Source organism: Dryobates pubescens, chromosome 6 (genome assembly GCF_014839835.1).
Source record: "Dryobates pubescens isolate bDryPub1 chromosome 6, bDryPub1.pri, whole genome shotgun sequence".
NCBI lineage: Eukaryota > Metazoa > Chordata > Aves > Piciformes > Picidae > Dryobates > Dryobates pubescens.
In genome coordinates this window covers 24,612,854-24,635,952 of record NC_071617.1, presented here as the reverse complement: position 1 = coordinate 24,635,952, position 23,099 = coordinate 24,612,854, and the positions used below count along the sequence as shown (strand labels likewise).

The 23,099-nt window shown below is 41.8% G+C and overlaps 2 protein-coding genes across 8 annotated transcripts in view; one reads left to right on the top strand and one right to left on the bottom strand.

The window, feature by feature from the left end:
- The window catches only part of AGPAT4 (1-acylglycerol-3-phosphate O-acyltransferase 4), a 64,357-nt gene extending 62,171 nt beyond the window's left edge, over positions 1 to 2,186 (top strand). For both annotated transcript variants that reach the window (XM_054162764.1, XM_054162765.1), the window contains one exon: positions 491 to 2,186. In XM_054162764.1, coding sequence (XP_054018739.1) covers positions 491 to 582 — 92 coding nt within the window. In that variant the 3' untranslated portion in view covers positions 583 to 2,186. The remainder of the gene's footprint in view (positions 1 to 490) is intronic.
- A 2,164-nt stretch (positions 2,187 to 4,350) lies between these two features.
- MAP3K4 (mitogen-activated protein kinase kinase kinase 4) overlaps positions 4,351 to 23,099 on the bottom strand; it is a 72,615-nt gene continuing 53,866 nt past the window's right edge. For 5 of the 6 annotated variants that reach the window (XM_054162757.1, XM_054162761.1, XM_054162758.1 and 2 more), the window contains 9 exons: positions 19,823 to 19,903; positions 17,471 to 17,662; positions 16,753 to 16,823; positions 14,155 to 14,271; positions 12,547 to 12,706; positions 6,810 to 6,932; positions 6,201 to 6,307; positions 5,824 to 6,003; positions 4,351 to 4,918 (listed from right to left, as the gene is read on the bottom strand). In XM_054162757.1, coding sequence (XP_054018732.1) covers positions 4,898 to 4,918; positions 5,824 to 6,003; positions 6,201 to 6,307; positions 6,810 to 6,932; positions 12,547 to 12,706; positions 14,155 to 14,271; positions 16,753 to 16,823; positions 17,471 to 17,662; positions 19,823 to 19,903 — 1,052 coding nt within the window. In that variant the 3' untranslated portion in view covers positions 4,351 to 4,897. Of the gene's footprint in view, positions 4,919 to 5,823; positions 6,004 to 6,200; positions 6,308 to 6,809; positions 6,933 to 11,545; positions 11,659 to 12,546; positions 12,707 to 14,154; positions 14,272 to 16,752; positions 16,824 to 17,470; positions 17,663 to 19,822; positions 19,904 to 23,099 lie in introns of those variants that run through there. The other variant, XM_054162763.1, reaches the window with a different exon arrangement.

The following is a 23,099-nucleotide window of genomic DNA, read 5'->3' as shown; positions in this document are numbered from 1 at the left end:
AGATTTGGGGCAGCTAAGCCCCTTTGCATAAAAAACCAAAACTGTGAGGGGAAAGAAGGTCTTAGGCTAAGTTGTGTGTAACTTAGTCACTTCAAGTACTACAAGTTAAAAAAACAACCAACTAGTTTGTCACACACCTATGGGAACCAGTAGCCCCAAAGCACACTCATTTTACAGCTAGCCTTGTCTTAGGTCTAACTGGGCTGAGTATGTCATGCCTATGCTCTCCTCATGTTGGTTCATGTAGCCTCTTCCCTGCTGGTGGGAGAGGCTGTCTAGCCTAAGCGAGTGGCCTGGGGCCTTCCTTAATGAAATGCTATAAGAAAAATCAGTTGATAGAGGAGCACAGGGATGTACCTTTCCTCAAAGCTTAAGTATGGGTACTTACGTTCTATGCCGTGCTACTGTTAGTCTCTTTCAAAATGTGACACCTGTACAAACCTTCAGTCTTTGTAAGCAGCTTTTCACTGAATTTTTCTTTATTTTGCAGCTTCTGTTGGTGTCAGATGGATGATAGGTGTTACAGAAATTAATAAGGGCTCTACTTACGGCAACAATGACAACAAGCAGAAACAAAAGTAGTATCTTCAGAGACTGCTTCAATCCAAAGGGAACAAATGCAACTTCTCAAAACTTAAGTGCATATCATGGTCCTTCAGGTGAGATTGAAGAAGGGTAGGATGAGCCATGTGCCCTGTTATTTTTTCTCTGGGGATGCAGGCTGGATGACGTGCTTGAAAGATGCTCTCCTTCGTATACGCTTGGCCACAGGTTTGGCTTTGGTTGGTTGGTTTATTTTCCTATAAAGTGTCTTAAGTTTTGAAGAAGCAAAAAAAAAATTCCAGTGTGCTTGTATGATGAGACCTGGAAACAAACTAGAGGTGCAGGCTTTATCTTTCTTAACTTGCTCAAAGGAATGGATAAATTTCAGAGGATTGTTACAAGATTATTAGAGTTGATAATTGTGTAGATTACATATGAACAATTTAACAATCATAATGTGTCAGTGCTTAAAAAGATGCTCTGCTTGGTTAACCAGTAGCAGACTGAAGCAGCTCTAGTGAACTGGCAGAACTGCAGTGGAGTTTTTCTACGTTTAGAACATGTTCCCACAGTGTGCGCCACACAGGCCCTTTTAAAACTTCAGCCAGACCCCAGCTAAGAGCCCACTTTGTTAGAGTGGAGCATTGCAGTAGCGTAACCTGGAGTGGAATTTGGCCTTGTAGCCTGAGCAGGGCTACATTACCCACTCCCACATCTTTCCCCAGGCAATACATCAGAAGGATAGCTGAAAACTGTAATTCTTTTGAGAGTAAATGCCACTTATAGGTTGGAAAAACAGGTAATACAATTTCTTTTGAGCTTCAAACACTGATTAAAATTCTAGGCCCTCCTAACAATGGTGGAAACAAAATAACTGGGTATGCTGTAACTAAGTAATGCAAAGCATGCATTAAGTTATGCTCCACACCCATACTGCTCTGATCCCAGGTAATCTGCTTGTCTCTCTTTCCTGATAAAATTTGTTTACACGGTACCTCTTTAACAGTCAGCTTGAGGTAATAGCTAAAATTATCCTTTGCTTTTATTTTGGGAAGGAGAGGCCTAGGACAGTGGTATGCTGTCTGGACTTGCTTTGACAGCCTTCTGGCTTAAGTAAAACTATAATCAAGTTCTCTGCAAAAAGGTGTTGCTCTGAAATCCCTGGGCTGATTCCAGCGCAGCAGCCTCTTAATTTTGAACTTCAATAGTTAAGGGTTTGCAAGTTACTAAAAAGCAAAAGAAGGGACTTCCACCTGCCAGCAATTAGGAGTTCAAAAACCCCCAAGCTTTCAAAATATAAAGATACCAGCCCTGAACTGCAGGGATGATGACTGACACTTTCAATGATGGTAGGTTTCCACTGCACACAGGACTGAACCCTGACAGGAATGAACCAGCAGTGTGTGTCTAGAGAAGAAAGTGAGCACTCTGTTCTAGCAGCTGGTATGAAGAAACCCCAAAACAAACATGTTTCCTATAATAAAACTGAGGCCAGAAGAAACAGGGGCTAGTACAACACAATATGTCCATATTCTCTGAGCATGCATTTGCTGTTCAGGATAGCAGATACGTCGAAACCAGTCCTTTTTAATGTGCAGCATCTAATGAGCAGGCAGAGAAGTGCTTTCAGCACAGGTCAGTGAACAAAGTTTTTTGGGAGCAGAGGCAGTAAAGCATACAATGTGAAGGCATTGTGAGGGACTAGTTTGGGGGGCCTATTTCCCCACCTGTCTTGTGTACAGGCATTCCCTATGCTGTGAAGTTTTCTGGAATAGGTTGTATGATGTCATGAACATAAACATGGGCTTTAGTGTAGTTTTTCAACAGATGAAATCTGTTGATCCGATCATCTGAAATCAGATGAGGTCAGAAAACACTAGCATGCTTATAAAGCTATCCTTTAAATAATGCCCAGGCCCTGCCCTCCTATTTACTAAAAATCTCAACAGTGAAAAACTTGTAATAGAGCCTGAAGGTCCAGCTATCCTGTAGTAATGTATCAGGCATGTTAATGAGCCAGGCCTGAAGACAAGAAATGAAAATGAGTGGGAGCGAGACAGAGAGCAGAGATCCCTCCAAGCTAGCATTTCACTGTAAACCTTACCTGGCAGATACTATGGGCTTTTCTCAGGCTGGAAGAACAAACTATATATGCCAGGGTGAGTAGTTCTGAACAACAAATGCACACTCACATAGTGAAAGACTAGCTTTTCAAGAGCCACAGATTCAACATGCTGGTAGGGAGACATTTAACATTCCTTGTGACACTTAGTCCTTTCCTCTCCAACTGCATGCAGTGCCACTTCTCCCAGAGGAAAATACCAAACATGTAAATGCTTCTGAAAGAGTATTTAGACTATTTCATACCCACTTCCCTGGGACCAACCTGTAGAACAGGCCACTCCTGGATTCATCCTCATAAGCACTTCTGTAAGTCGCAGCATACAAGGACTACACCACTAGGCCCTTCCAGCATTCACTGGCAAACAGAAAGGTTAATGGTACTTGCCAAAGTTAGTCTATTTCACTGTATTAAAAGAATGACATATGTCATTAAGGAAGCAGTGTTCACCACTTGTCCCCACAAGTAACTGTATGTTTCACAACTGCCTTAACAAAAGTAGTCTTAACATTTGTTTATACAAAAATAAAAGTGTAAAAAGCTGATGTGCAGTGAAGGAGTTTTGTTTGGGTTGGTAACAATGAACAAGTAACTGTTTACTTCTCACCTTTTTCCTGACTCCTACAAGCTGTCACCATTCTTCTTTGCCTACAAGACACCTGAAACAAGGCACATAAGGACACAAACCACACGGATATTTCTGTTACACCAGAAAGTGAAGTGCACGGCAGGCGGTGATGGGGGGGACTTGTACCATTGATGAGGGTGGCAGGGTACTTCCCCTTCTATCATAACTGAAAATAGAGAACTGAAGAGAAGAGAAAGTCTTTGTCGAAATTCAGCATTGTGTTTTTTTTGAGAGCTTAGATAGATACACTGCACTGGTGACCTACTGAGTTAGCCTCATGCTTTTGTAGATTTAAATGTCAGATTTCATGAAACTTTTGCAACAGCTGCTAAAAGCTACTCACACCTGCATCAAACCCAGGATTTGTGGATTAAGAGGAGCAACAAGACTTTAGAATAAGGCCAAATGTGAAAAAAAAAAAAGTTATCTGCTTTATATGTTACCCATTTTAAGGCCAAAATCTGGAACAGGAATATGTAAACTTGCACTGATGCTTACAAGCTTTTGCACTAAGAAGTCAATACAAATAATCTAAGTAGATCAAGTATTGTAGAATGATTCGCCTGATTGCTAACCACTTCTAACCTCTCTCCACTTTCTGAGACTCATGATAATTGGGGGATGGTGAGGAAATCCAAGATCAGTTTTAGAAAGCCAAGTTAGTAAGTTCTTGGTTTTGCTAAACAGAAGATTAGAATCATCTTAACTGATTCCCCTCTTGACCACAGAAATGCCATGCAGACCACAGTACTGTGGTCTGTTCACAGTGCTCATGTTCAAGAAGCAAGTTCTTTCAGACCCTTATTTTATCCTTTCTGTAATACAGCAGGCAGTGTCAGGAACTGCACATCCACTCACTTCCTCAGGAGAGGATGAAGGGGGGACCTCAGTTTTATTATTGCTTGTGTAGGAAGCGTCTCATGCTGCACATCCTGAAAGCATTGACTATTGCAACGTAAGAGAAGCTCGTTCCAGTTAGGTTAGCTTAACAGTCTCAAACGAGCACTGAACAAATAAAGTGCAAAGTGTGACACAACCCTATATATTTATTTTTGTAAGAAAAAAACCTTCACCACCAACTCCTAAAATAAACCATTTATTGAGAAATTTTTTTTTTTAAATCTCATTAATCAGCCTTGTGCATAACAAATCTGAAGCTTGCCAAAACCAAATAAACAAAAACCCCAGTAAAAGTTCACAGTCAGTGCATTCAACAAACAGATAAAAAACAAGGTCCATAACGCCTGATAACACTACAGCATTTTTCTGAACCTAAAGAGTTCAAAAATACTACATATTAACATTACAGTTCTCAGTCAAATGAGAAACGGGAGAAAGAACAAAAAGGTATGGTCCATATACAGTAGTAATGGCACTTCCACTGAAACATGCAGCTTCTTCCAACTTGTGGACACTGTCACATGAGCAACATGTGCCAAGTACAACATACAGGAGCAGCAGAGAAAGTGACGCTTGTCACTCGTGCAGTCTTCGTAAGATCAGTTTTCATACTGTTTCTCAACACAGTCTTTATGTAAATATTACATACAGTAGTGATTAGAAGATACCTTGCCAGAATAGAAAAGGCCAGAGATTGAATAACTTCATTCTTCATCTGTGCAAACCTGTGAAGGGGACACAAGGCAGTTAACACAGTTGTTACTGCAGTAAGATCCATTTCTTCAGCACCTTCATGGAACACCTTTCAAGCTTTCTTCTTTCTCCCTTGTTATACTGCTGACCAATTACAAGTGTTCACATTTGAATACCGATGTTTCCACCGTCACCTTGCACCTCATAAATGCCTAAAGAAGATTCTGCCCCTGTGATGGAAGGGATCTGGCTACAGTTGCATTGGTGACAGGCATGGCTATGATGATCCCAAACACCATTATTGAACCAGAACACCAAAGCAAACAACTTCATGCTGCAACTTGGAACTGTGCTTCTTCAAAAAGGAAGTTACTCATCTACCTAGGTTTTTAGCTGTGATTATTTGCCTATTCTTAAGACAACCAAACTGTCGTTCCCACAAGAAATGCAGCTTGTTATGCCAATTGCCAGGAAGATACTCAATATGAACTTAACCCGAAGCAGGAAATGAAAAGTAGATCCTTGCACTGAAAGACGGTAGAGTCCTCACGCATGCACTTTTTTTTATGGAGGGAACCCTTATCTCCATACTATAGAAGTCTGTGCACATGTACTCACTAAAGTTTTAAGACCAGGCCTTTTTACTACCACTGAGCTGAAGCCTGACAAGTCTTTTTAACATAAAGATAATGCAGCTCAAAAGAGCAGTGGAAGGTTATTGCATGGTGCACAGCAGGTTCTTAGTCCAATGTTTACTAGCAACATCACATGTGCTTCTGTAAAGTTCCCCAAGTTTTGTTTCCTGAACAGCATCAACTTGATACCAGCATCCCACCCTGACACAAAGCCCTGTGGCATAGCTGCAAATGATGAAGCCAACTAAAACCTGTCTCCAGTTCCCATCTACAGTCTTTGTGATCAAAGCTGTGAGACAAACCTTGACAAAAGGATGATCAAGGAGCTGGCTGGCCGTCCACCTCATCTTTGGATCACTTTCCAAGCAGTGGCAAAGGAAGTCTTTTCCTTCTGGGCTCACTTTGTCAGGTATTGGAGGTTTATGACCCATCCCCACTCTATACATGATCTGGAAGTTGTGCTCATATTCATGCCAAGGCCTCTGCAACAGTATAACAACATTGCTAAGTGAGTTACTTGCTATCCAATACAGGACATTTCCGTAGTCCAAGAAACAAAAAACTGCCCCACTACTTGCAGACTTAAGTGTGACAAACTCCTGGGAGCAGGGCCAGAATTTGCAGAGAAACTGCTAAAAACAAACACTTTGCACTTATTCAGTAGGTGAAGCATTCCCACCTTGCCAGTGACCATCTCGATAACAACGCATCCCAGGCTCCAGATGTCTGCTGCACGTCCGTGTCCTTCTCCTTTAGCTCTAGTAATTACTTCTGGAGCCATGTATGCTTTGAAACAACACATAGGATGCCATCAGTTCATACAGCGGAAGGAGCAGTATACACCAAGTGATTAACTGAGCAAACCAAACTTGTTTCATACATCTGTAATGCATTCCCACCTAGCTTTTCTTGCTAAGTTTTGCCATTTGCTGACTTCTTATTCTTTGATATGCTTGCAGCATAACTCTCTTTCAGTTTGAAGTGACAGAAAATGACAGACACATGCTTTCGGTTACTTTTGTTTTAAAAAGTAGATTAAGCAGTTTCAGGATCGCTGCAGGAAATGCAAGCTCCAGTGCCTTTATGGTTACCAGACAAATACAATTTTCTTTCTCCAGCTACATCGCTCTCTGATTGTTTTGTCTTCTGAATGTAAAGCACATTTAACTAGCTAAGGTAATACCAAGATTCCCTGAAACACATCATTTTACTCCAGCCCAAATTTTCAGCAGAAGTACCTCATTTTACTGTAACTAGACAAGTATCTGCCTAGCACATGCTGCCTTACCTGCAGTCCCCAGAGTACTGTTAACTTCTCCAGGCATTGTCTGAGTGTTGTTCTTCAGTTTCACTGAGCAGCCAAAGTCTCCTAGTTTAATCAGTCCAGATGAGGTAAGAAAGATATTGGCTCCTAGGAAACACAACAAAAACCAGTAACACTTGTTAAACAAGTGCAGAATTGAGGAATGAGGGCTTCTCTCTATACTCTTAGAAGTTACACAGTAGGTAACAGCTGCATTTGCACTTAGATCTTTACCTAGAACGTGACAGTATTAGAGACATTCCCCAAAGGGTACATTACCATTAACCAATGGGATTTTTGGTGGGTGTTAACACTAAACTGAAAGCTGACAACAAGGAGTGTTCAAAACACAGGCAGTACAGCAGACAAACTCATCAGCTTTTCATACATCTTGAGAAATGTTTCTCCAGGAATGGAAGAATCCCAGAGTTTATCCTTGTAAGTGCTGCACTGCAATAAAAAAACCCAGTTCCTAGGGAGTTGCTGGCAGAGGCCATTGCTGTGTACCTGGCACTAGCCATCTTTTCAGGTCTGCTGAGTCGAGACAGATGCTACCATACAGCTCTGTTACCAGGGCCAACTTGTAAAATGGTGTTTATAGTGTTTTATTACATGTGCTACCTAATGCCCATTCCTATTGTGCTCTGCTTCCATAAGAATTTCTGGATGAGGGATACAGGTACAATAGCTGGCTATGTGGCCAGTGTAGACTAGAAAGAATTTCCCTAGCATAGCTGAAAATCTCTAAAGCAAATACACAGTTGGGTTCAAGTGACTTGATCTATGTAGTACACTGCAAAATAAGCCAAGTGGTTCTGATAGCCAGTGGTTTTCTTTCATTCAACATCCTGCCAAAATACAGGTTCACAGCCAGCAGAAAGTAGGCAGAACAGGAAGGAACTCACTACACGTCAGCCCAAATCCTGGGTTCTGCAAGTATCACAACAAAACCACAAGTAGGTTGCAAGAGTCACCTGCCAGAAACACAGCTTCAGCAGTGGTCTCTTGAGGAAAGATGACTGGTTTGCAAAGAATAAAATTGCCTGCCTCCTCGAGGAGTAGGCAAATGCTGGAGGCTGTGTTACACATAGCCTCTCTCCATGACACACAGAAGATTCTTTCAAAAAGACTCATCCGAACACAATCTTCAAAAGTTTTCCAATTCTGTTCCACCTGGAACATTGGTCAGTGCAGGAATTCCTGGCTGCTCCTCCTTGTGTTGTGTTCTCTTAAAGACTTTCTAGATAGCTTGGCTGGACATCCCCAAGATATTCAAGGAAATTAGAAAGACTCCTCAAAAAGCTCAAATCAGAAAAAGGCAGTGCAGGACAATGATGCCAAAACCCTGTCCATTTCTCAAAGGGTTTCTCTCACTAATATGAGAATACTTGATAACTAAAGCAAGATTTATTTAGTCCAAGAGATGTTGCACATAACTGCACTATAAAAAAAGAGGAGATAAATTATTAACAGAAATAAATTTTAACCCTTAACTGCTGCAAGCCCTTTACAAGTTCTGAAAGAAGGATGAACTTCCAGTGAATATAACTCTTCTGCATACTGTGTCTGTAAGTCCGTCATTCAGGTGTCTGCACATAACACTCAAGATCAGAACTCTCTGGCTGGGTTCTGCAGTTTCCCTTCAGAGGGACATGGGTGTCCAGACTCACTCTGCAATCATACACACATGTAATGGAGCTGAGCAGACTCAGCTCCTTGAATGAATGGGAATACAGAAACACACTGAAGCAGTACAAGGCAGCAGATCAATGGGACACTAAACATGGGCAATGCATAAATGTTACTGTGAAAGCTCCTGTAAGCCTTTATCCTGAAAGCCTTTATCCTGAAAGCCTTATCCTGAAACCACCTGGAACGGTCAAATTAAACAGCAACAAACCAAAGTTTCACCACAAAGAGCCAAAACTTAAGACTTGTGCTGCTAACATTGTCTGTCAGCTGAATAAGGCTTCCACTGATGCACTGTCTGCTGTGGAGCCTCTGCTTGAGATACCAGGACCAAGCTTTAGGAACTCTAGTCTTTAAAAAGGGTCTTCTTAGATGAAGCCTTCACTGAGTCCAGCAGGTCCTTCAGAAAACTGAGACTCAAGGGCAGTACTTTGAAGATAGTGCAATGCTTTTTCCCTTTGCTACTGAAAATGCAAAAAAATTCCTACCATATCCACATGATTAACAAGCAAAATAAAACTAGAGACCATGGCTTAAAACAGCAAAAAGGCACAACACATCTGTCTGTTCCTTCTCTCCTCCTCTACATACACTCTCAAAAGCATCTTCACTGGATATACTTAGCAGAGGCAAGAGGTAGTTCTACTGCCATTTATACCCCAAGAACTTCTGGGCAGACTGCAAACAAAGAACAAATGTCAAAAGCCAGGTCGTAGGAATAGCTATGAGCCAATGCATTTGAACTGAAGTTTCATGCCCTGATTAAGCACAGTGAATACTGCAGTGGCATAATATTCTGAAGGTGTTGGTGTAAATGCTGTGAGTTCAAGGTGCAGTAGCAGAAGCCCCATAAAAGATGGTGGCATAATTCCACACAGAAGCTCATAGACATTCCTCAGCCAGCACTTAAGTAGTGAAACAGCCAAACAAGTAGGCTAAATGCTACCCTTTGATAAGAACAATCAGCTTTAGTGCCCTCTTTTGCTTTAGAAAGTGTGACACATCCATAGTCTCCTGTTGAACAGTCTTCTGTCTCATGTTAAATGGCTACTTCCTATGTGCTCACCATGAAGACATAGAGGCAGAAATAGTAGAAATTTGGAGAAAGCTAACAACAAAGAGGCAACATTTTGATAAGGACTTCCTGGCTGCATCTCATTCATGTTTCTGATTTACTGAAGCTTCAGATACAATCCCTTCATTTTCTGCATTCATTCTGAAAACAAGCCAAGTATTTTGCAGAAACATGTCCTTCTCTCCCACAGAGAAAGCACCAAATATGCCCTCAGTGATCAATTCTTGTCAATTCAGACACCAACTTGGAGAGCTATGCCTCATTTTGGGGCTTCCTGGTGCAGGACAGATATTGACATACTGGAGCAAACTCAGCAGAAAGGCATCAAGATGATGAGAGGGCAGGTGCACAGTGTACAAGGAGAGGCTGAGAGATTAATTAGCTTGAAGGATGGAGGCGTATGTATATGAATTTATTGATGTTTTCAGCTATTTAATGGAAGGGTATCAAGAAGATGGAAACAGGCTTTTTCCTCAAAGGCCCACTGTGAAAGGACATGGAGCAAGGAGCAACGGACACAAATAGCAACCTCTGCAAATTCCAGGGAGGTATCAGCAAAAAGTTCTTCACAATGTGGATAGGTCAGTCACTGGGACAGGGGCCCAGAGAAAGGGAATCTCCACCCCTGGAGATACTTAGTAACTCAGCCAAAGTCCTGAGGTGGTTGACACCATTTTAAACTGAAGGCTCAGCCAAAGATGTCCAGAGACTTCAGCATTCAGTATTCCATTATTCTCAATCATTGACCAGAGCAGCTTCCTTGTAAAAAGTGAAGTAATTATAACTGAGGAATCTGGGCTTAGCCACAAGGTTACAAGTCAATACCCAGGACAGAGATTTAAAAACAAACAAAAAAAAGAGCTATCCCAAAGGCCTTAACCACCTGATACATACTAAACCAACTACTTTACACATGGATGCAGACTAACCAAAACCAGTGCAGCAAGTGTAACAACCAGCCACAACTACGCTCAGTTTGCTCTTGCAGCCACGGGTTGAAAAAGGATTCAAGGCAGCTGTGTCTTACTTCATCTAGAGGACAGCAGACTGGTGGACACTACTAACCAAAAGGATTTTTAAGCACAAGGTACTTGCAGACGCTAGCAGCAGGACATGTATAAACAATTTCTCTAAGAACTGCTCATCAGCTGCTGAGAGAAACAGATCCACAGTAACGTCCAGCAAACTGGCCAGGAGAATGTGATCCGAGAGTGAGATTTCCATAGCAAAGTAGTTCTAGCAGTACGAACGACACCTGATCATTCTCTAGCAGAAAAATAGGAGCACCTGACTATGGAAGAGCTAGAAGTAAAACCAGAGTTTTCTTTACTGTCGTTAGCCTGAAAATCTGAGGATGCAATCTCAGCTTAAAAGGAGACAGAAAGCAGAAGGCTTCCAATGTCACATCAGTTAATCTTCATAAAAATTACTCTCGGTGGTCTCCCTCCATACTCTGCCATTACGTTTTGGGAAGGTCTACACACAGATGTGTCTGCAGTGACTCTCCCTTTATAGCTGCTGTTATTCTCAAGGAACACCCCAACATTTGGTACAAGGAATCTGTTGCAACAGAAATGCCCTCAGAAAACATAGCATTACAGTTCTGCTAAACAGTTCTCACTTCACTGCATCTTCCTGATGAGAGGAAGAACTATTTGGAACATATCCAGAAATCAGCAATGACAGAGCAGTACAAAAGAAATCCCTGTCGGCCAGCTTTGGATTTTGATCGCAACAAGCTTCCAGGAGAGTGTAATTCATGTAAGCAGAACCTGGATATGGAAGGGTCAAGTAAAAGGCAAAGGAGGACACTGTGAAAAGCATGGAGGGAAATCCACAACTGTAGAGCAACCTTTGGTCAGGAAGGAGAACCAGAAAGGGCAAGATTTCTGGGGAATGGGAGTCAGGGAAAGTGTTTTCTAGGAAAAAAAGCCAAAACTGACTCAGGAGTGGCCTACCTGGGTGGGAGGCCTCTGGATCGTAGATAGTTCTTTTCCCAAATGAGAAGCACGAGGCCAGAGGACCAAGAGCAACTGGGAACCTGCTACACTGCTGCGGTGATTCAAAACCCTGTGAGCAAGAGGGACATAGAAACCCAGCATCGTTGGGTTGCACTGCCTTGTCATAAAATGAGCATTCACAGGGCATACTGTCTGCAATGCTTCCCCTACCTTCTGTTAAGTTTCTGCCACAGGTGAGCAGAATATGCCAGACAAACAAAACCAAGATAACTAGACATGAAGGATGCTCTGGAAGGCGCAGAAAAAGAAAAATGAATGTGAAATGCAGACTGACACTGAGCAAATGCCAAACCCAACCCGCCTTCAGTTACTGTAGTTCCAGTCTGCTCAGTTTGCAAGCGAAAGCTGAGAGCCAGGCATGAGTAGATAAATGTATGGCAAAACCCCCAAACACTAGGCAAGTAATTTTACCATATCCCTTTAACTTCTCCTCAGATGGCTTTCATTACTATGTTTAATCAACCATTTGCCTGAAATCCTAGAGCTCTTCTGGAAAATGGAAATTGCAAGGAAAAGGTCTGATGAACAACTGTACACTGCTTGTCAGCTCCCGTAAAACACTGTTTCTTGCACAGATGAGAAGAAAACCAGCATTACATAACTCACTACATTAGTACTAGAACTAGAAGGACCAAAATTTGAGTTTGATTGAATCCCCAACAATTTTAACAACCTCTAGAGAAACTACATGAACCATGAACAAAATGTATGAGTTTGCAATGCCAACTGTGAACATTTTTTATGTTCTCCATTGAAAAAGGAGCATCTAACTAGCCAAACAACGTGTAAATTGAAAACTGAAAAATGAGTGGAAGGCTTTATATACTTAATGGCTGTACAGAGAGCGTGTGCTAAATCTGCAAATGTGTCCCCCGCTCCCTCCCCCCCTCATCTACAACACTGAAACAACAACATTACCTTCTATGGTTAACATTACCTTTAATGTCTCGATGAACAATACCATGTTCATGTAGTACATTTATAGCAACCGTGATTTGCTTTGAGTAGAGCCTAATGACATGCTCCTGAAGGCCCAGTTTTGATACCTCCTCCAGAGTGCCCTCATCACAGTACTCCATGAAGATGTACATTTCTTCCTGTTGTGGGAACCAAACCGGATTTCATTGGGTTTCTTTTCAAATATTGTTTTGTTAAACATTGAATTAGGATCAAGTTTTCCTTCCATCCTTCATTTTTGGTGACAACAGTAATGCAAGTACCATGCGATGCTTCAATGGCAGGACCTCTTACCATGGAATAGCTAAAAATTGTCTCTTCAGAATTCTGTTTTCTTGGGCATGCTTCAACCTAATATACTCTATTGCACAGTTAGGGGAAATCTCTGCCACATATCTGTCTGCATCATTTGTATGTAACTGACACCATTTAGAGGTATACAATAGGTTACTTTGGCAACAGAAACACAAAAAGTTCCTTTGCACGTTCAGAAAAAATTTCAAATGGTCTTTTGGGCTTTTGGTAATGTTTTCCTTCCTCGCTTTCCCAGTTCCTGCAGTATCCTGCATTGACTCTTGGTGAAGGCAAGTCTTTTGCTGCTGTTTGTGGCTTGAAAAAGCATGCCAACTCTTACTGCAAGGGAGAGTTAGGTTCTTGTTCCCTTTCTCTGTCTCCAAGTCCAGCCAATTTCAGCAAGAAGGTGGCCAAGACACAAAGGTCTTAGAACAGGTTGAGAAACCAAAGACCCAGAGGCACAGACACCCAAGTTGTGTCTCCATGTAAAGAAATGCAGACATAAAGCAGCCTTTGTCTCCTTCTAAACCAGCAACAAGTCAGGAAGTCAACCCACACATACTGAGCAAATCAGTCAAAACCACACACCGCTTTCCAGCCAGAGATACCAAGTGTCCTGTCAGCCTCACTGGGCAGAGATAAATCAAGGGCCTAAGGCTCAGAGGGGAAGGTGGGTAGTGCACATGGGAAGTGGAGAGTAATAAAAAGTTGTGTATCTCAGCATGCAGCTCTGGAGTCCAGCTCCATGAGAAAACTAGGCTTCATTAGTTGACCTGCTCATGTAAGGAAGCTCATTTGTCCTTCTGAAGAGATGTGATCTGAATTCCAGAAGAGCTGCTTCTATAAGCTACTTCTCTGGCAGCGATGTTTAAATGCCAGCACAATGCTTTTCCAGGAATTGACAAGATATTGCTACCACCTTTGCTGCTAACAGCAAAGGGGCTTAGGCTGTCTGGTCTTCATCGACACACAAAAGTTACCATATGATACAGGCTGCTTTTAGAGCAGTTAAACAGAGTAGCAGCATAGAATATCTTCAGCCTGACTCACTCTATTCTCTTATTGTGAACCATCTCTGTTACTGGATATCAGTTCCAAACCATTAATCCAAACTCTGTTTCAGACAGAGTAAGGAAAAAAACGAAAGACACACTGCAATTCAGAGATGTCCAGACAACTAAGCTAAACTAGAATGCTCTCAAGTAAAATCTCCATGATCCAAAGCTCCTTAAAATGTTCTTTCTGCCCTAGGAAAAAAAAAAACCCAAACCAACCATAATTTCTGTTCTCTTACCCTATGGAGTTCCACACCAAAATAACGAACAAGATTAGGGTGTTTGATGCCTTCGAAAATCTTCAGTTCATCAGCTGTTTCTTTGATGGTTTTGTGATCATTAGGTTGAAATCTTATCTGCAAGAAGATTTTTCATTATTTTGCTGCTATTTCAAATTATGAAGTAATGAAAACAACCAAACCAACCCCAGAATAATTCATCTGAAACTCAAACCACAAGAACAGCTAAACAGCATCATTACACAAAAAGACCCAAACCAGTGTGCCTCCAACTCCAAACTTCAGCCAAAAAAGAACATCAAACTGCTTTTGGAGAATTACATATAAATGTGACGATTTGTGGATGATTTCTACAGAGGAAAATGCTGTTACTTAAATGCACAGAATCACACATTCAGAGAATCATTTTCACTGGAAAAGACTTTTACAAATCAAGCCCAACCATTACCTCACTCTACCAAGTTTTGTGCTAAACCATGTCCCTTAGTCCAACATCCATGCACCTTTTAAATGCCTCCAGAAATTGGGATTCAACCACTTCTGCTGTGGAGGGTGGGTAGGAAGCCTATCTAGTGCTTCCAGTACCCTTTCAGGGCAGAAGTTTCTTCTAATACCCATCTAAACCTCCCTTGGTGCAAATTGAAGCCATTTCCTATTGTTCTATCACTTTTATTAGAGAAGATGAGACTGACAGCTTGTTGCAACCTCCTTTCAGTTAGTTGTAGAGCCTCCAGACTAAACAATCCCAGTTCCTTCAGCCAGTCTTTGTAAGACCTCTTCTCCCGCCCCTTCACCAGGGTTGTTGCCTTTCTTTCTCTGGCCCCACTCTGGGACCTCAATATCTTTCCTGTAGGGAGGGCTCAAAAAATGGACACAGTACTCAGGGTGTGGCCTCAGCAGAGGTGAGTACAGTGTGACAATCCCTTCTCTGGTCCTGCTTGTCTTAGTCTCTATTCCTCATACAGGCCAGGATGCTGTTGGGAGTCCTTGACCACCTGAGCACACTGCTGGCTAATCTTCAGCTGGCTGTCAACCAGCACCCCGACATCTTTCTCTGCTGGGCAGCTTTCCAGCCACTCTTCCCCAAGCCTGTAGGATGGGGTTGTTGTGACCAAAGTGCAGGACCGAGCACTTGGCCTTGTTAAATCTCATATAACTGACCTTGGTCCATCAATTTGGCCCGTCCAGGTCCTTCTGTAGAACCTTCCTGCCCTCAAGTAGATTGACTCTTCCCTCCTAGCTTATTGTCATCTGTAATCTTACTGAGGGTGCATTCAATCCCCCTTTCCTACCTACTTCCTACCACTTCAAAGATGCGATACTATGTATTTGTAGCAGAGCTTGCCAGCTATAATTTGTAGAGCTTTTACAACACTGGAGTTAAGTCTGAAGGAAGTCTGACAATCGAGTCTGATGTAATCTCAGGGGGCATGGGTAATGAAAAAGCTTTCAAATAAAAAAAAAATTAAAATCTTGCAGAGTGCTCTTAAGGAAATCCAGAAAAGCCTTTGATTTGGAAGTTGTAAACAGCCTGCACGTGAGCCCACGATGAGGGGGCTGCGAATTTTCTTGGTGAAGTAATTCTGGAAGTTAAACATACTAAAGAAAACAGCAGCACGTTGTGTATTTAGCCTTCTAGTGAAGTCTCTGTCAAACAAAGTCCATTTAAGTTACCTGAACTTCTGCTCAAGAGCACACACATACTCATCTGTAAAAAGCACCTGCATCTAAAAAGCAAATCTGAATTCCAGAAACAGTGTGCTACTGACTGGGTGAAAAACTATCCTGAAAATTAAATACTCTGTACCCACCAGCTTAGTCAACAGTTCTGTGATTCAGCCTAAACTACAGAAAAAGCTGGAAAGCATCTGATGGGACACTTCCTATATTTTTCTCTAAGGAATGAAGAAAAGAGGAATAAAATGTGAAAATAAATACTGCAAAGAAATTAAATTTGTGTACTTTCTTCATGACTCAGAAATCCCAGGCAACCGGCACCAGAACAAGAGGACACAGTCTCAAGCTGCGTCAGGGGAGGTTTAGGCTGGATGTTAGGAAGAAATTCTACACAGAGAGAATGATTGTCCATTGGAATGGGCTGCCCAGGGAGGTGGTGGAGTCACCATCACTGGAGGTGTTTAGGAGGAGACTTGATGGGGTGCTTGGTGCCATGGTTTAGTTGTTTAGGTGGGTTGGACTGATTGATAGGTTGGACATGATGATCTTGAAGTTCTCTTCCAACCTGGTTTATTCCATTCTATTCTTTTTGAAATATCTTTAAGATCTCTTAATGGGATTTCACACATATTAAGTAAGCATTCACTAAGTTCACAACATCCCTATTAGATCAGTAAAAACACATGGATTATCCATGTTACATACATTTAGATTGAAATGTTGTGAGCTGAAAAGAAGAAGTTTAATCAACTTAAGGAGATGTGGCTACACGAAGAGACAATTGTCTTCCCATCCCTTCCCAGTTAGGTAACAAGAGTGTTGAGAAAACCTTAATGCCTGCTAAGTCATGCATGTTTGGTTCAAAAAAAAAAATTACATGCCAAAGGCAGCAGTAGTGAATCTTGAACACAGTGTACTCACCTCCTTCATTGCCATCAGCTCTCCAGTGTCAACACTGATACAGGTATAGACCTTCCCATACTGGCCTTCACCTGAAATTAAGATCAAAATAAGAAAAATCAGTTATACTGCATTCAGTAACATGTACCTAACTGCAGTAAGTGAAAATTGAGCATGTCAAGATTATTTACCTTTATTTTCATTTAAAATTTCAAGTAGTTTTTAACCTGCAACAGCTAATACTACATTCCTAGTCCTGAATTCAAGCTGATTTAAAGAAAAAAACATTACATTTACAGGCTGACCTGGAAGAAAACTTACTAATATGAGGATTTTCCCCACAAATCCTAAACCAGACAGGAAGCAATGATCCCAAGGGGAGAAACCACAACACTATTGGGAAATAACATAAATTCCCAAATTTGTGTTCATTTCCATTTGTGTTTCTGGTTCTTCCAAAAGCAGAATTCAAACATTTTATGGGTTAAACACATGCAGGAATTGTAGATCATACCTAGGTAACCGTCTTAATCAAATCCTTCTCCTGTGTTTCTTGTTATTTGACCAGTGAAAACTTCACTGAAGTTCTACAAAAAGGAAATTCTAGCTGCATCTTTGTGTGTTAACATTCTGATCCAGTAAAGCTGAGACCAAAGATTTCAAAAGATGGTCTTAGATTTCCTTCAAAACAACTAAGTTTGGTATTTCAGCCTGATAAATGAAAGTATAATGAACGTACCAATTTTGTTTCCTCTCTGCCACTTGAAAGTCACTTTTCTCAAACCCACATGCATGACATTATCATAAGATTTCGGTGTGTCACAAACTTGGCCAATGATGTTCTTTCTCCTCATTTCTCTGTACCTCCTTTCTTCAAACAACTGAACAGACTTTTGAACAGCTTCAATCGGTGCTTGCTTGGAAGCAGTGTCTAAAAAGAGTGATAAACAATTTCCTTGGTTGAGAAATACTCACTGTGTTTATATATTGTTACGTTTTAGTATCTCACAAAACTCACTGAGTTAGAAGACAACTGGTTTGGGAGGCTAATTGAAGATGCAGGAAAAGTGAAAACATTTAGCAATGATATAGGAAACCATCCCTTACCAATCACACATGAAACTCAAGTAAAAGGAAAAGACTGGTACTCATCTAACAATCTCTTGGGTAGGATAACGAAAGTAAATGTATAAAATGCAACACACTTATCTGCATTTGGCCTGTAGCTAACCACTGATAGAGAGTGGAAATACGTGATTGAGAGCACCAAGGAACGAAGGACAGGTAAGGTTTACTTGTGCAACTTGCAGCATTTGCTACCTTGAAGATTCAGAGGTATTAGATGGCTCCAACTTTCAAGTCTTATCATGAACAGAATCCTAGTGAGTGAGGCCATAAGAAATCTAAGTGTGACTTTAATTTATCCCTTCTTTGTAAGGCTCAAAAATTACACATCTGTCACTGTTGACAGACAGCAGTCTATAAACAATTTCTAACCACCTCCAAGAGATGGAAGACTCCTAAATGATGTATTCTACTGCCAACCTATCATTAATCTCACTTAATCTACACTAAATCTGCCTTGCTGTAATCCAAAATCTTTGTCTTATTCACAGTAGACAGTAAAAACAGTTTCCATTGCAGCAGTCTTCTAGAAATGTAAGTGTTCCCTCATTATTCTTTTTTAGTTGAAACCAACTCAATTCCTTCGGTGTCTATACTCTGAACAGAAAATAAAGCCTTTTAGAGACTAGAAACAAATAGTTGCTGTTCTTCCTGTGTTCTGAGCCATAGAGCGAGGCCAGTTTTGATGTGATGGAGTTTTTTTCTCGTTTCTTGAGGTTCCACCCTGCCAGAATACATGCAAGCAAGGCATCTCTACCTGCACAATACAGGAATCTCAAAAGTAATCAAGTGACTTTGAGTTTCATGACAATAAGCAGCAGGACAGGGAGGAAGGGGCCCCATCATAACAGCTCTGAATTTGGGAACCTGTAGTATCACACACTGTTAAGATACCCAAAATAAGGAAATCCCATTCTTGGGAGAGATCATAGGAAGTGAGGAACTGATTACTACTTCCAATTCACAACTGGGCACTGAACAAGAACAGTACACTTCTGCAATTCCTGTAGTAATAAGTGTACTCATTTTGTAGAGCACTGCTAGTATCTTTCAAAACCTGAAAAGATCAGCAAGGGCGAGTATAGAGTCCTGCACCTAGGAAGGAATAACCCCATGCATCAGTACAGGTTAGGGATTGACCTGCTGTAAAGCACCTTGGTGGGGAGGGACCTGGGAGTGCTGATGGACAAATTCACCATGAACCAGCAATGTGCTTTCATGGCCAAAAAGGCCAATGGTATTCTGAGGTGCATTAAGAGTGTGGTCAGCAGGTGAAGGGAGATTCTCCTTCCCCTCTACTCCAGTAGAGTGAGGTTGCACCTGGAGTATTGTGTCCAGTTCTGGGCTCCCCATTTCAAGAAGGACAGGGAATTGCTGGAGAAAGTACAACAGAGGGCCATTAGTATGGTTAGAGCACTGGAACATCTCTCTTACAAGGAGAGACACATGGGACTTGTGGCCTGGAAAAAGAGAAGAAGAGAATCTGCAATGCATACAAACATCTAAAGGGTGGAAGTCATCAAGGATGGGGCTGGGCTCTTCTCAGTGGTGGCCACTGACAGTGCAAGGGGCAGTGGGTACAAACTGGAACATAGGAGGCTTCCCTTGAACTTAAAGAGACACTTCTTTATTTTGAGGGTGACTGAGCACTGGAACCGGCTGCCCAGAAAGGTAGTGGAGGCACTTCTGTGCAAACTGATGTAGGCAAACCTGAGTTGGACTACATATCTCCAGAGGAACCTTCCAGCCCCTACCATTCTTTGATTACGAAGTTTAATTATTCCTACTTCAAGAAGTACACCTTGTAATTTTAGCAGTATCCTCTATCTGCAATCAGGACTTCTTTTATTTACCCTACTTATGTGCAAAGCTGTGAAAACCTCTTCACAATCAGCATTAAGATTCAACCTTTTGTTACAGTATTAGTTTAGCAGACATGATATTATGGTTACTCCTGAACACTTACCTTTGGTCTGGTTGATTAACGTTCTGAGCTCCCAACTCCGTCGGGACAAGCCACTTGAGTCTCCCTTTGGATACGATGGTTCTAGAGAAATGATACTGTGAGCAGAGAAGTGGCTTTATCTCATACTAAGGATTATGCCACTACATTCAGCAGAAGATGATCTTACATATCAGAACTAATACAACTTAAAAGTATAAGAGACAACCATATCTCGTATCCTCTTGAGTTCAGGAATTGCTTATCTTCAGTAAACAAATTATGAAAGCCATTCTACAAGAGGATTTAATGTATACAGGAACAGAGATCTCCCTTCCACAGGGAAGCTCTTCAAGTCAGGGCATGCATAATCAAATAAATAATAAAGCTGCAGGAAAACAATCTCCTACAATTCCTTTGAAAAATAGCTGTATTCATTCTAACCCAAGCCAGTTTCCCATTCAGACAGATACATAGAAAAGGGAATAACCATGAGAAAGAAAATACTTTCAACATCTAATAAATGTATATAAATATCCGAGGGCTGGGTGCCAGAAAGGAAGGGACAGCTTCTTCTCACTTGCACCCTGTGACAAGGGGCAGTGGATGTGAACTGCAGCATGGGAAGTTCCACCTCAACATGAGGAAGAACTTCTTTACCGTAAGGGTCACAGAGCACTAGAACAGGCTGCCCAGAGAGGTTGTGGACTTTCCTTCTCTGGATACTCTCAAGACCCATCTGGATGCATTCCTGTGCAACCTGCTCAAGATTATACGGTCCTGCTCTGGCAGGGGGGTCGGACCTGCATAACTCCAGAGGTCCCTTCCAACCCCTAATATCTTGTGATCTGCTTAAAAAGAGGGAAAAAACCCAACCCTCCCCCCACTCAGCATACATTTTCACTTAATTTTGCAGAATAACCACAATATCAACTCTACTTCTGTTGGGGTTCGGTGCTTTGTTTTACTTTGCAGAAAACACAGGATCTTAACAATCCATGTTTTAAGGTAAGTACAAGTACAAAATTCTCATGAGGCTGTGCAGTAAGAAAATTAGAAGGGGCAAAGCCCAACTGGAAATTACTTTGGCTTCAGCTGTGAAAGAGAAAAGGAAATCCTTCTGCAAATGTATTAGTAACAAAAGGAGACCTAAGGAGAATCTCTGTCCTTTGTTGCCTGCAGGGGGGAACACAGATGTCAAGGATGAAGAAAAGGCTGAGGTACTAAATACCTTCTTTGCTTCAGACTCTAATAGTAAGATCAGGTGTTCACTGGATACCCAGCCTCCTGAACGGAAAGATAGGGATGGGGAGCAGAATGAATCCCCTCCTAATCCAAGAGCAGATAGTTTGTAACCTGCTGCTCCACTTAGGCATATGCAAGTGTATGGGACTGGATGTAATCCACCCAAGAATTCTGAGAGCTGACAGAGGTGCTCACCCAGCCACTTTCTGTATTTTTTCAGCAGTCATGGCTGTCCGGGGAGGTGCCAGCAGACTGGAAGTTAGACAGTGTGATACCCATCTACAAGAGGAGCCAGAAGGAGGATCTAAGAAATTACAGACCTGTCAGTTTAATTTTGGTGCTGGGGAAGCTGTTGTAACAGATCATCCTGAGTACCATCATGCAGCACACAGAACAATCAGATGATCAAGCCCAATTAGAGTTTATAAAAGGCAGATCCTGACTGATGAACTTGATCTACTTCTACAACATGGTGGTTGTCTTAGTGGATGAGCGAAAAGCTGTGGATGTCATCTGCCTGGACTTTTGTAAAGCCTTTGGCACCCTTTGCCACAGCACTCTCCTGGAGAAACTGGCTGCTCATGGCCTGGATGGATGTACACTTTACTGTGTAAAAAAATCTGTCTGGATGGCCAGGCCCAAAGACTGGCGGCACATGGAGAGAAATCCAGTTGGCAGTTGGTTACAGGTTATGTCCCCAGGGCTCAGTATTGCAGCCAGTGTGTTAAACATATTTATCAGTGATCTAGACAAGGGGACTAAGTACACCCTACCCTTAATAAGTTTGCATACAATGCCATAGGTGGAAGTGTTGATCTGCTTGAAGACAGGAAGGCTCCGCAGAGGGATCTTGTCAGACTTAATTGATGGGCACTGTATGCATTTCAATAAGGCTAAATGCCAGGTTCTGCATTTTCACCACAACAACCCCAGCAGCACTACAGGCTTGTGGAGGAGTGGCTGGAAAGCTGCTCAGCAGAGAGGGACTTAGAGGTGTAGATTGATAGCCATCTGAACATGAGCCAGAAGTGTGCTCAGATGGCCAAGAAAGCCAATGGCATCCTGGCCTGTAGGACCAGGGAAGTAATTTTACCTCTGTAATCAGCACTGGTGAGGCTGCATCTCCAGTACTGTGTTAGTTTAGGGCCACTCACTACAAGAAGGATATTGAGGTGCTGGAGCATGCCCAAGGAAGGACAATAAAGCTGGTAAAAGGTCTAGAGAAAAAGTCTTATGAAGAGCAGCTGAGAGAACTGGGGTTGTTTAGCACAGAGAAAAGCAGACTGAGGGGAGACCTTATCACTCTCTGCAACTACCTAAAAGGAGGTTGTAGAGAGGTGGGAGTTGGTCTGTTCAACCAAGTAGCAAGTGACAAAACAAGAGGAAATGGCCTCAAGTTGCGCCAAGGGAAGTATAGGTTGGGTGTTAGAATTTCTTCACTGAAAGGGTTATCAGGCATGGAATGGCTTGCCCAGGGCGGTGGTGGAGTCCCCATCACTGGATATGGGGATATGGTTTAGTTGTGGACTTTCCAGTGTTAGGCAATGATTCAAGTGGATGATCTTAAAAGTCTTTTCCAATCCTGGCAATTCGGCAATTCTGTATTTGTTGTAATAAATACCACATATACAGAGGCTGGGGAAACCTGAAAGTGCCCTAATCAGCATGTCATGATAAACACCCTGCCCCTTCTTCCAGGACTCAAAACAACAGCAAGTATTTGCAAGATGAATACTGCAGCAATAGTTAAAGAACCAGCTAGAAAACTTCTCACGGTCCTGATGGGGCCAGTTTGTACTTCATTAACTTAGAATCTTACTTTGAAATGGGGTATATAATTCAGTAATCATGTTACTCATTTCCATTTTGAACATTGTGACTTAGTACGATACCAGTGAATTCCTTCAGGTAAAACTCAGAAGCAATATGAAAGGCCAGAAAACAGTGAGTATGTCTGAAAATAGAACAACTCACTCTGACAATGTAAGTCTAAAAGTTCAAAATCTAAGCTTTCTGAATGGGAAAAGATGAGTAAAAAAATTGGAAAAGGTAAGAA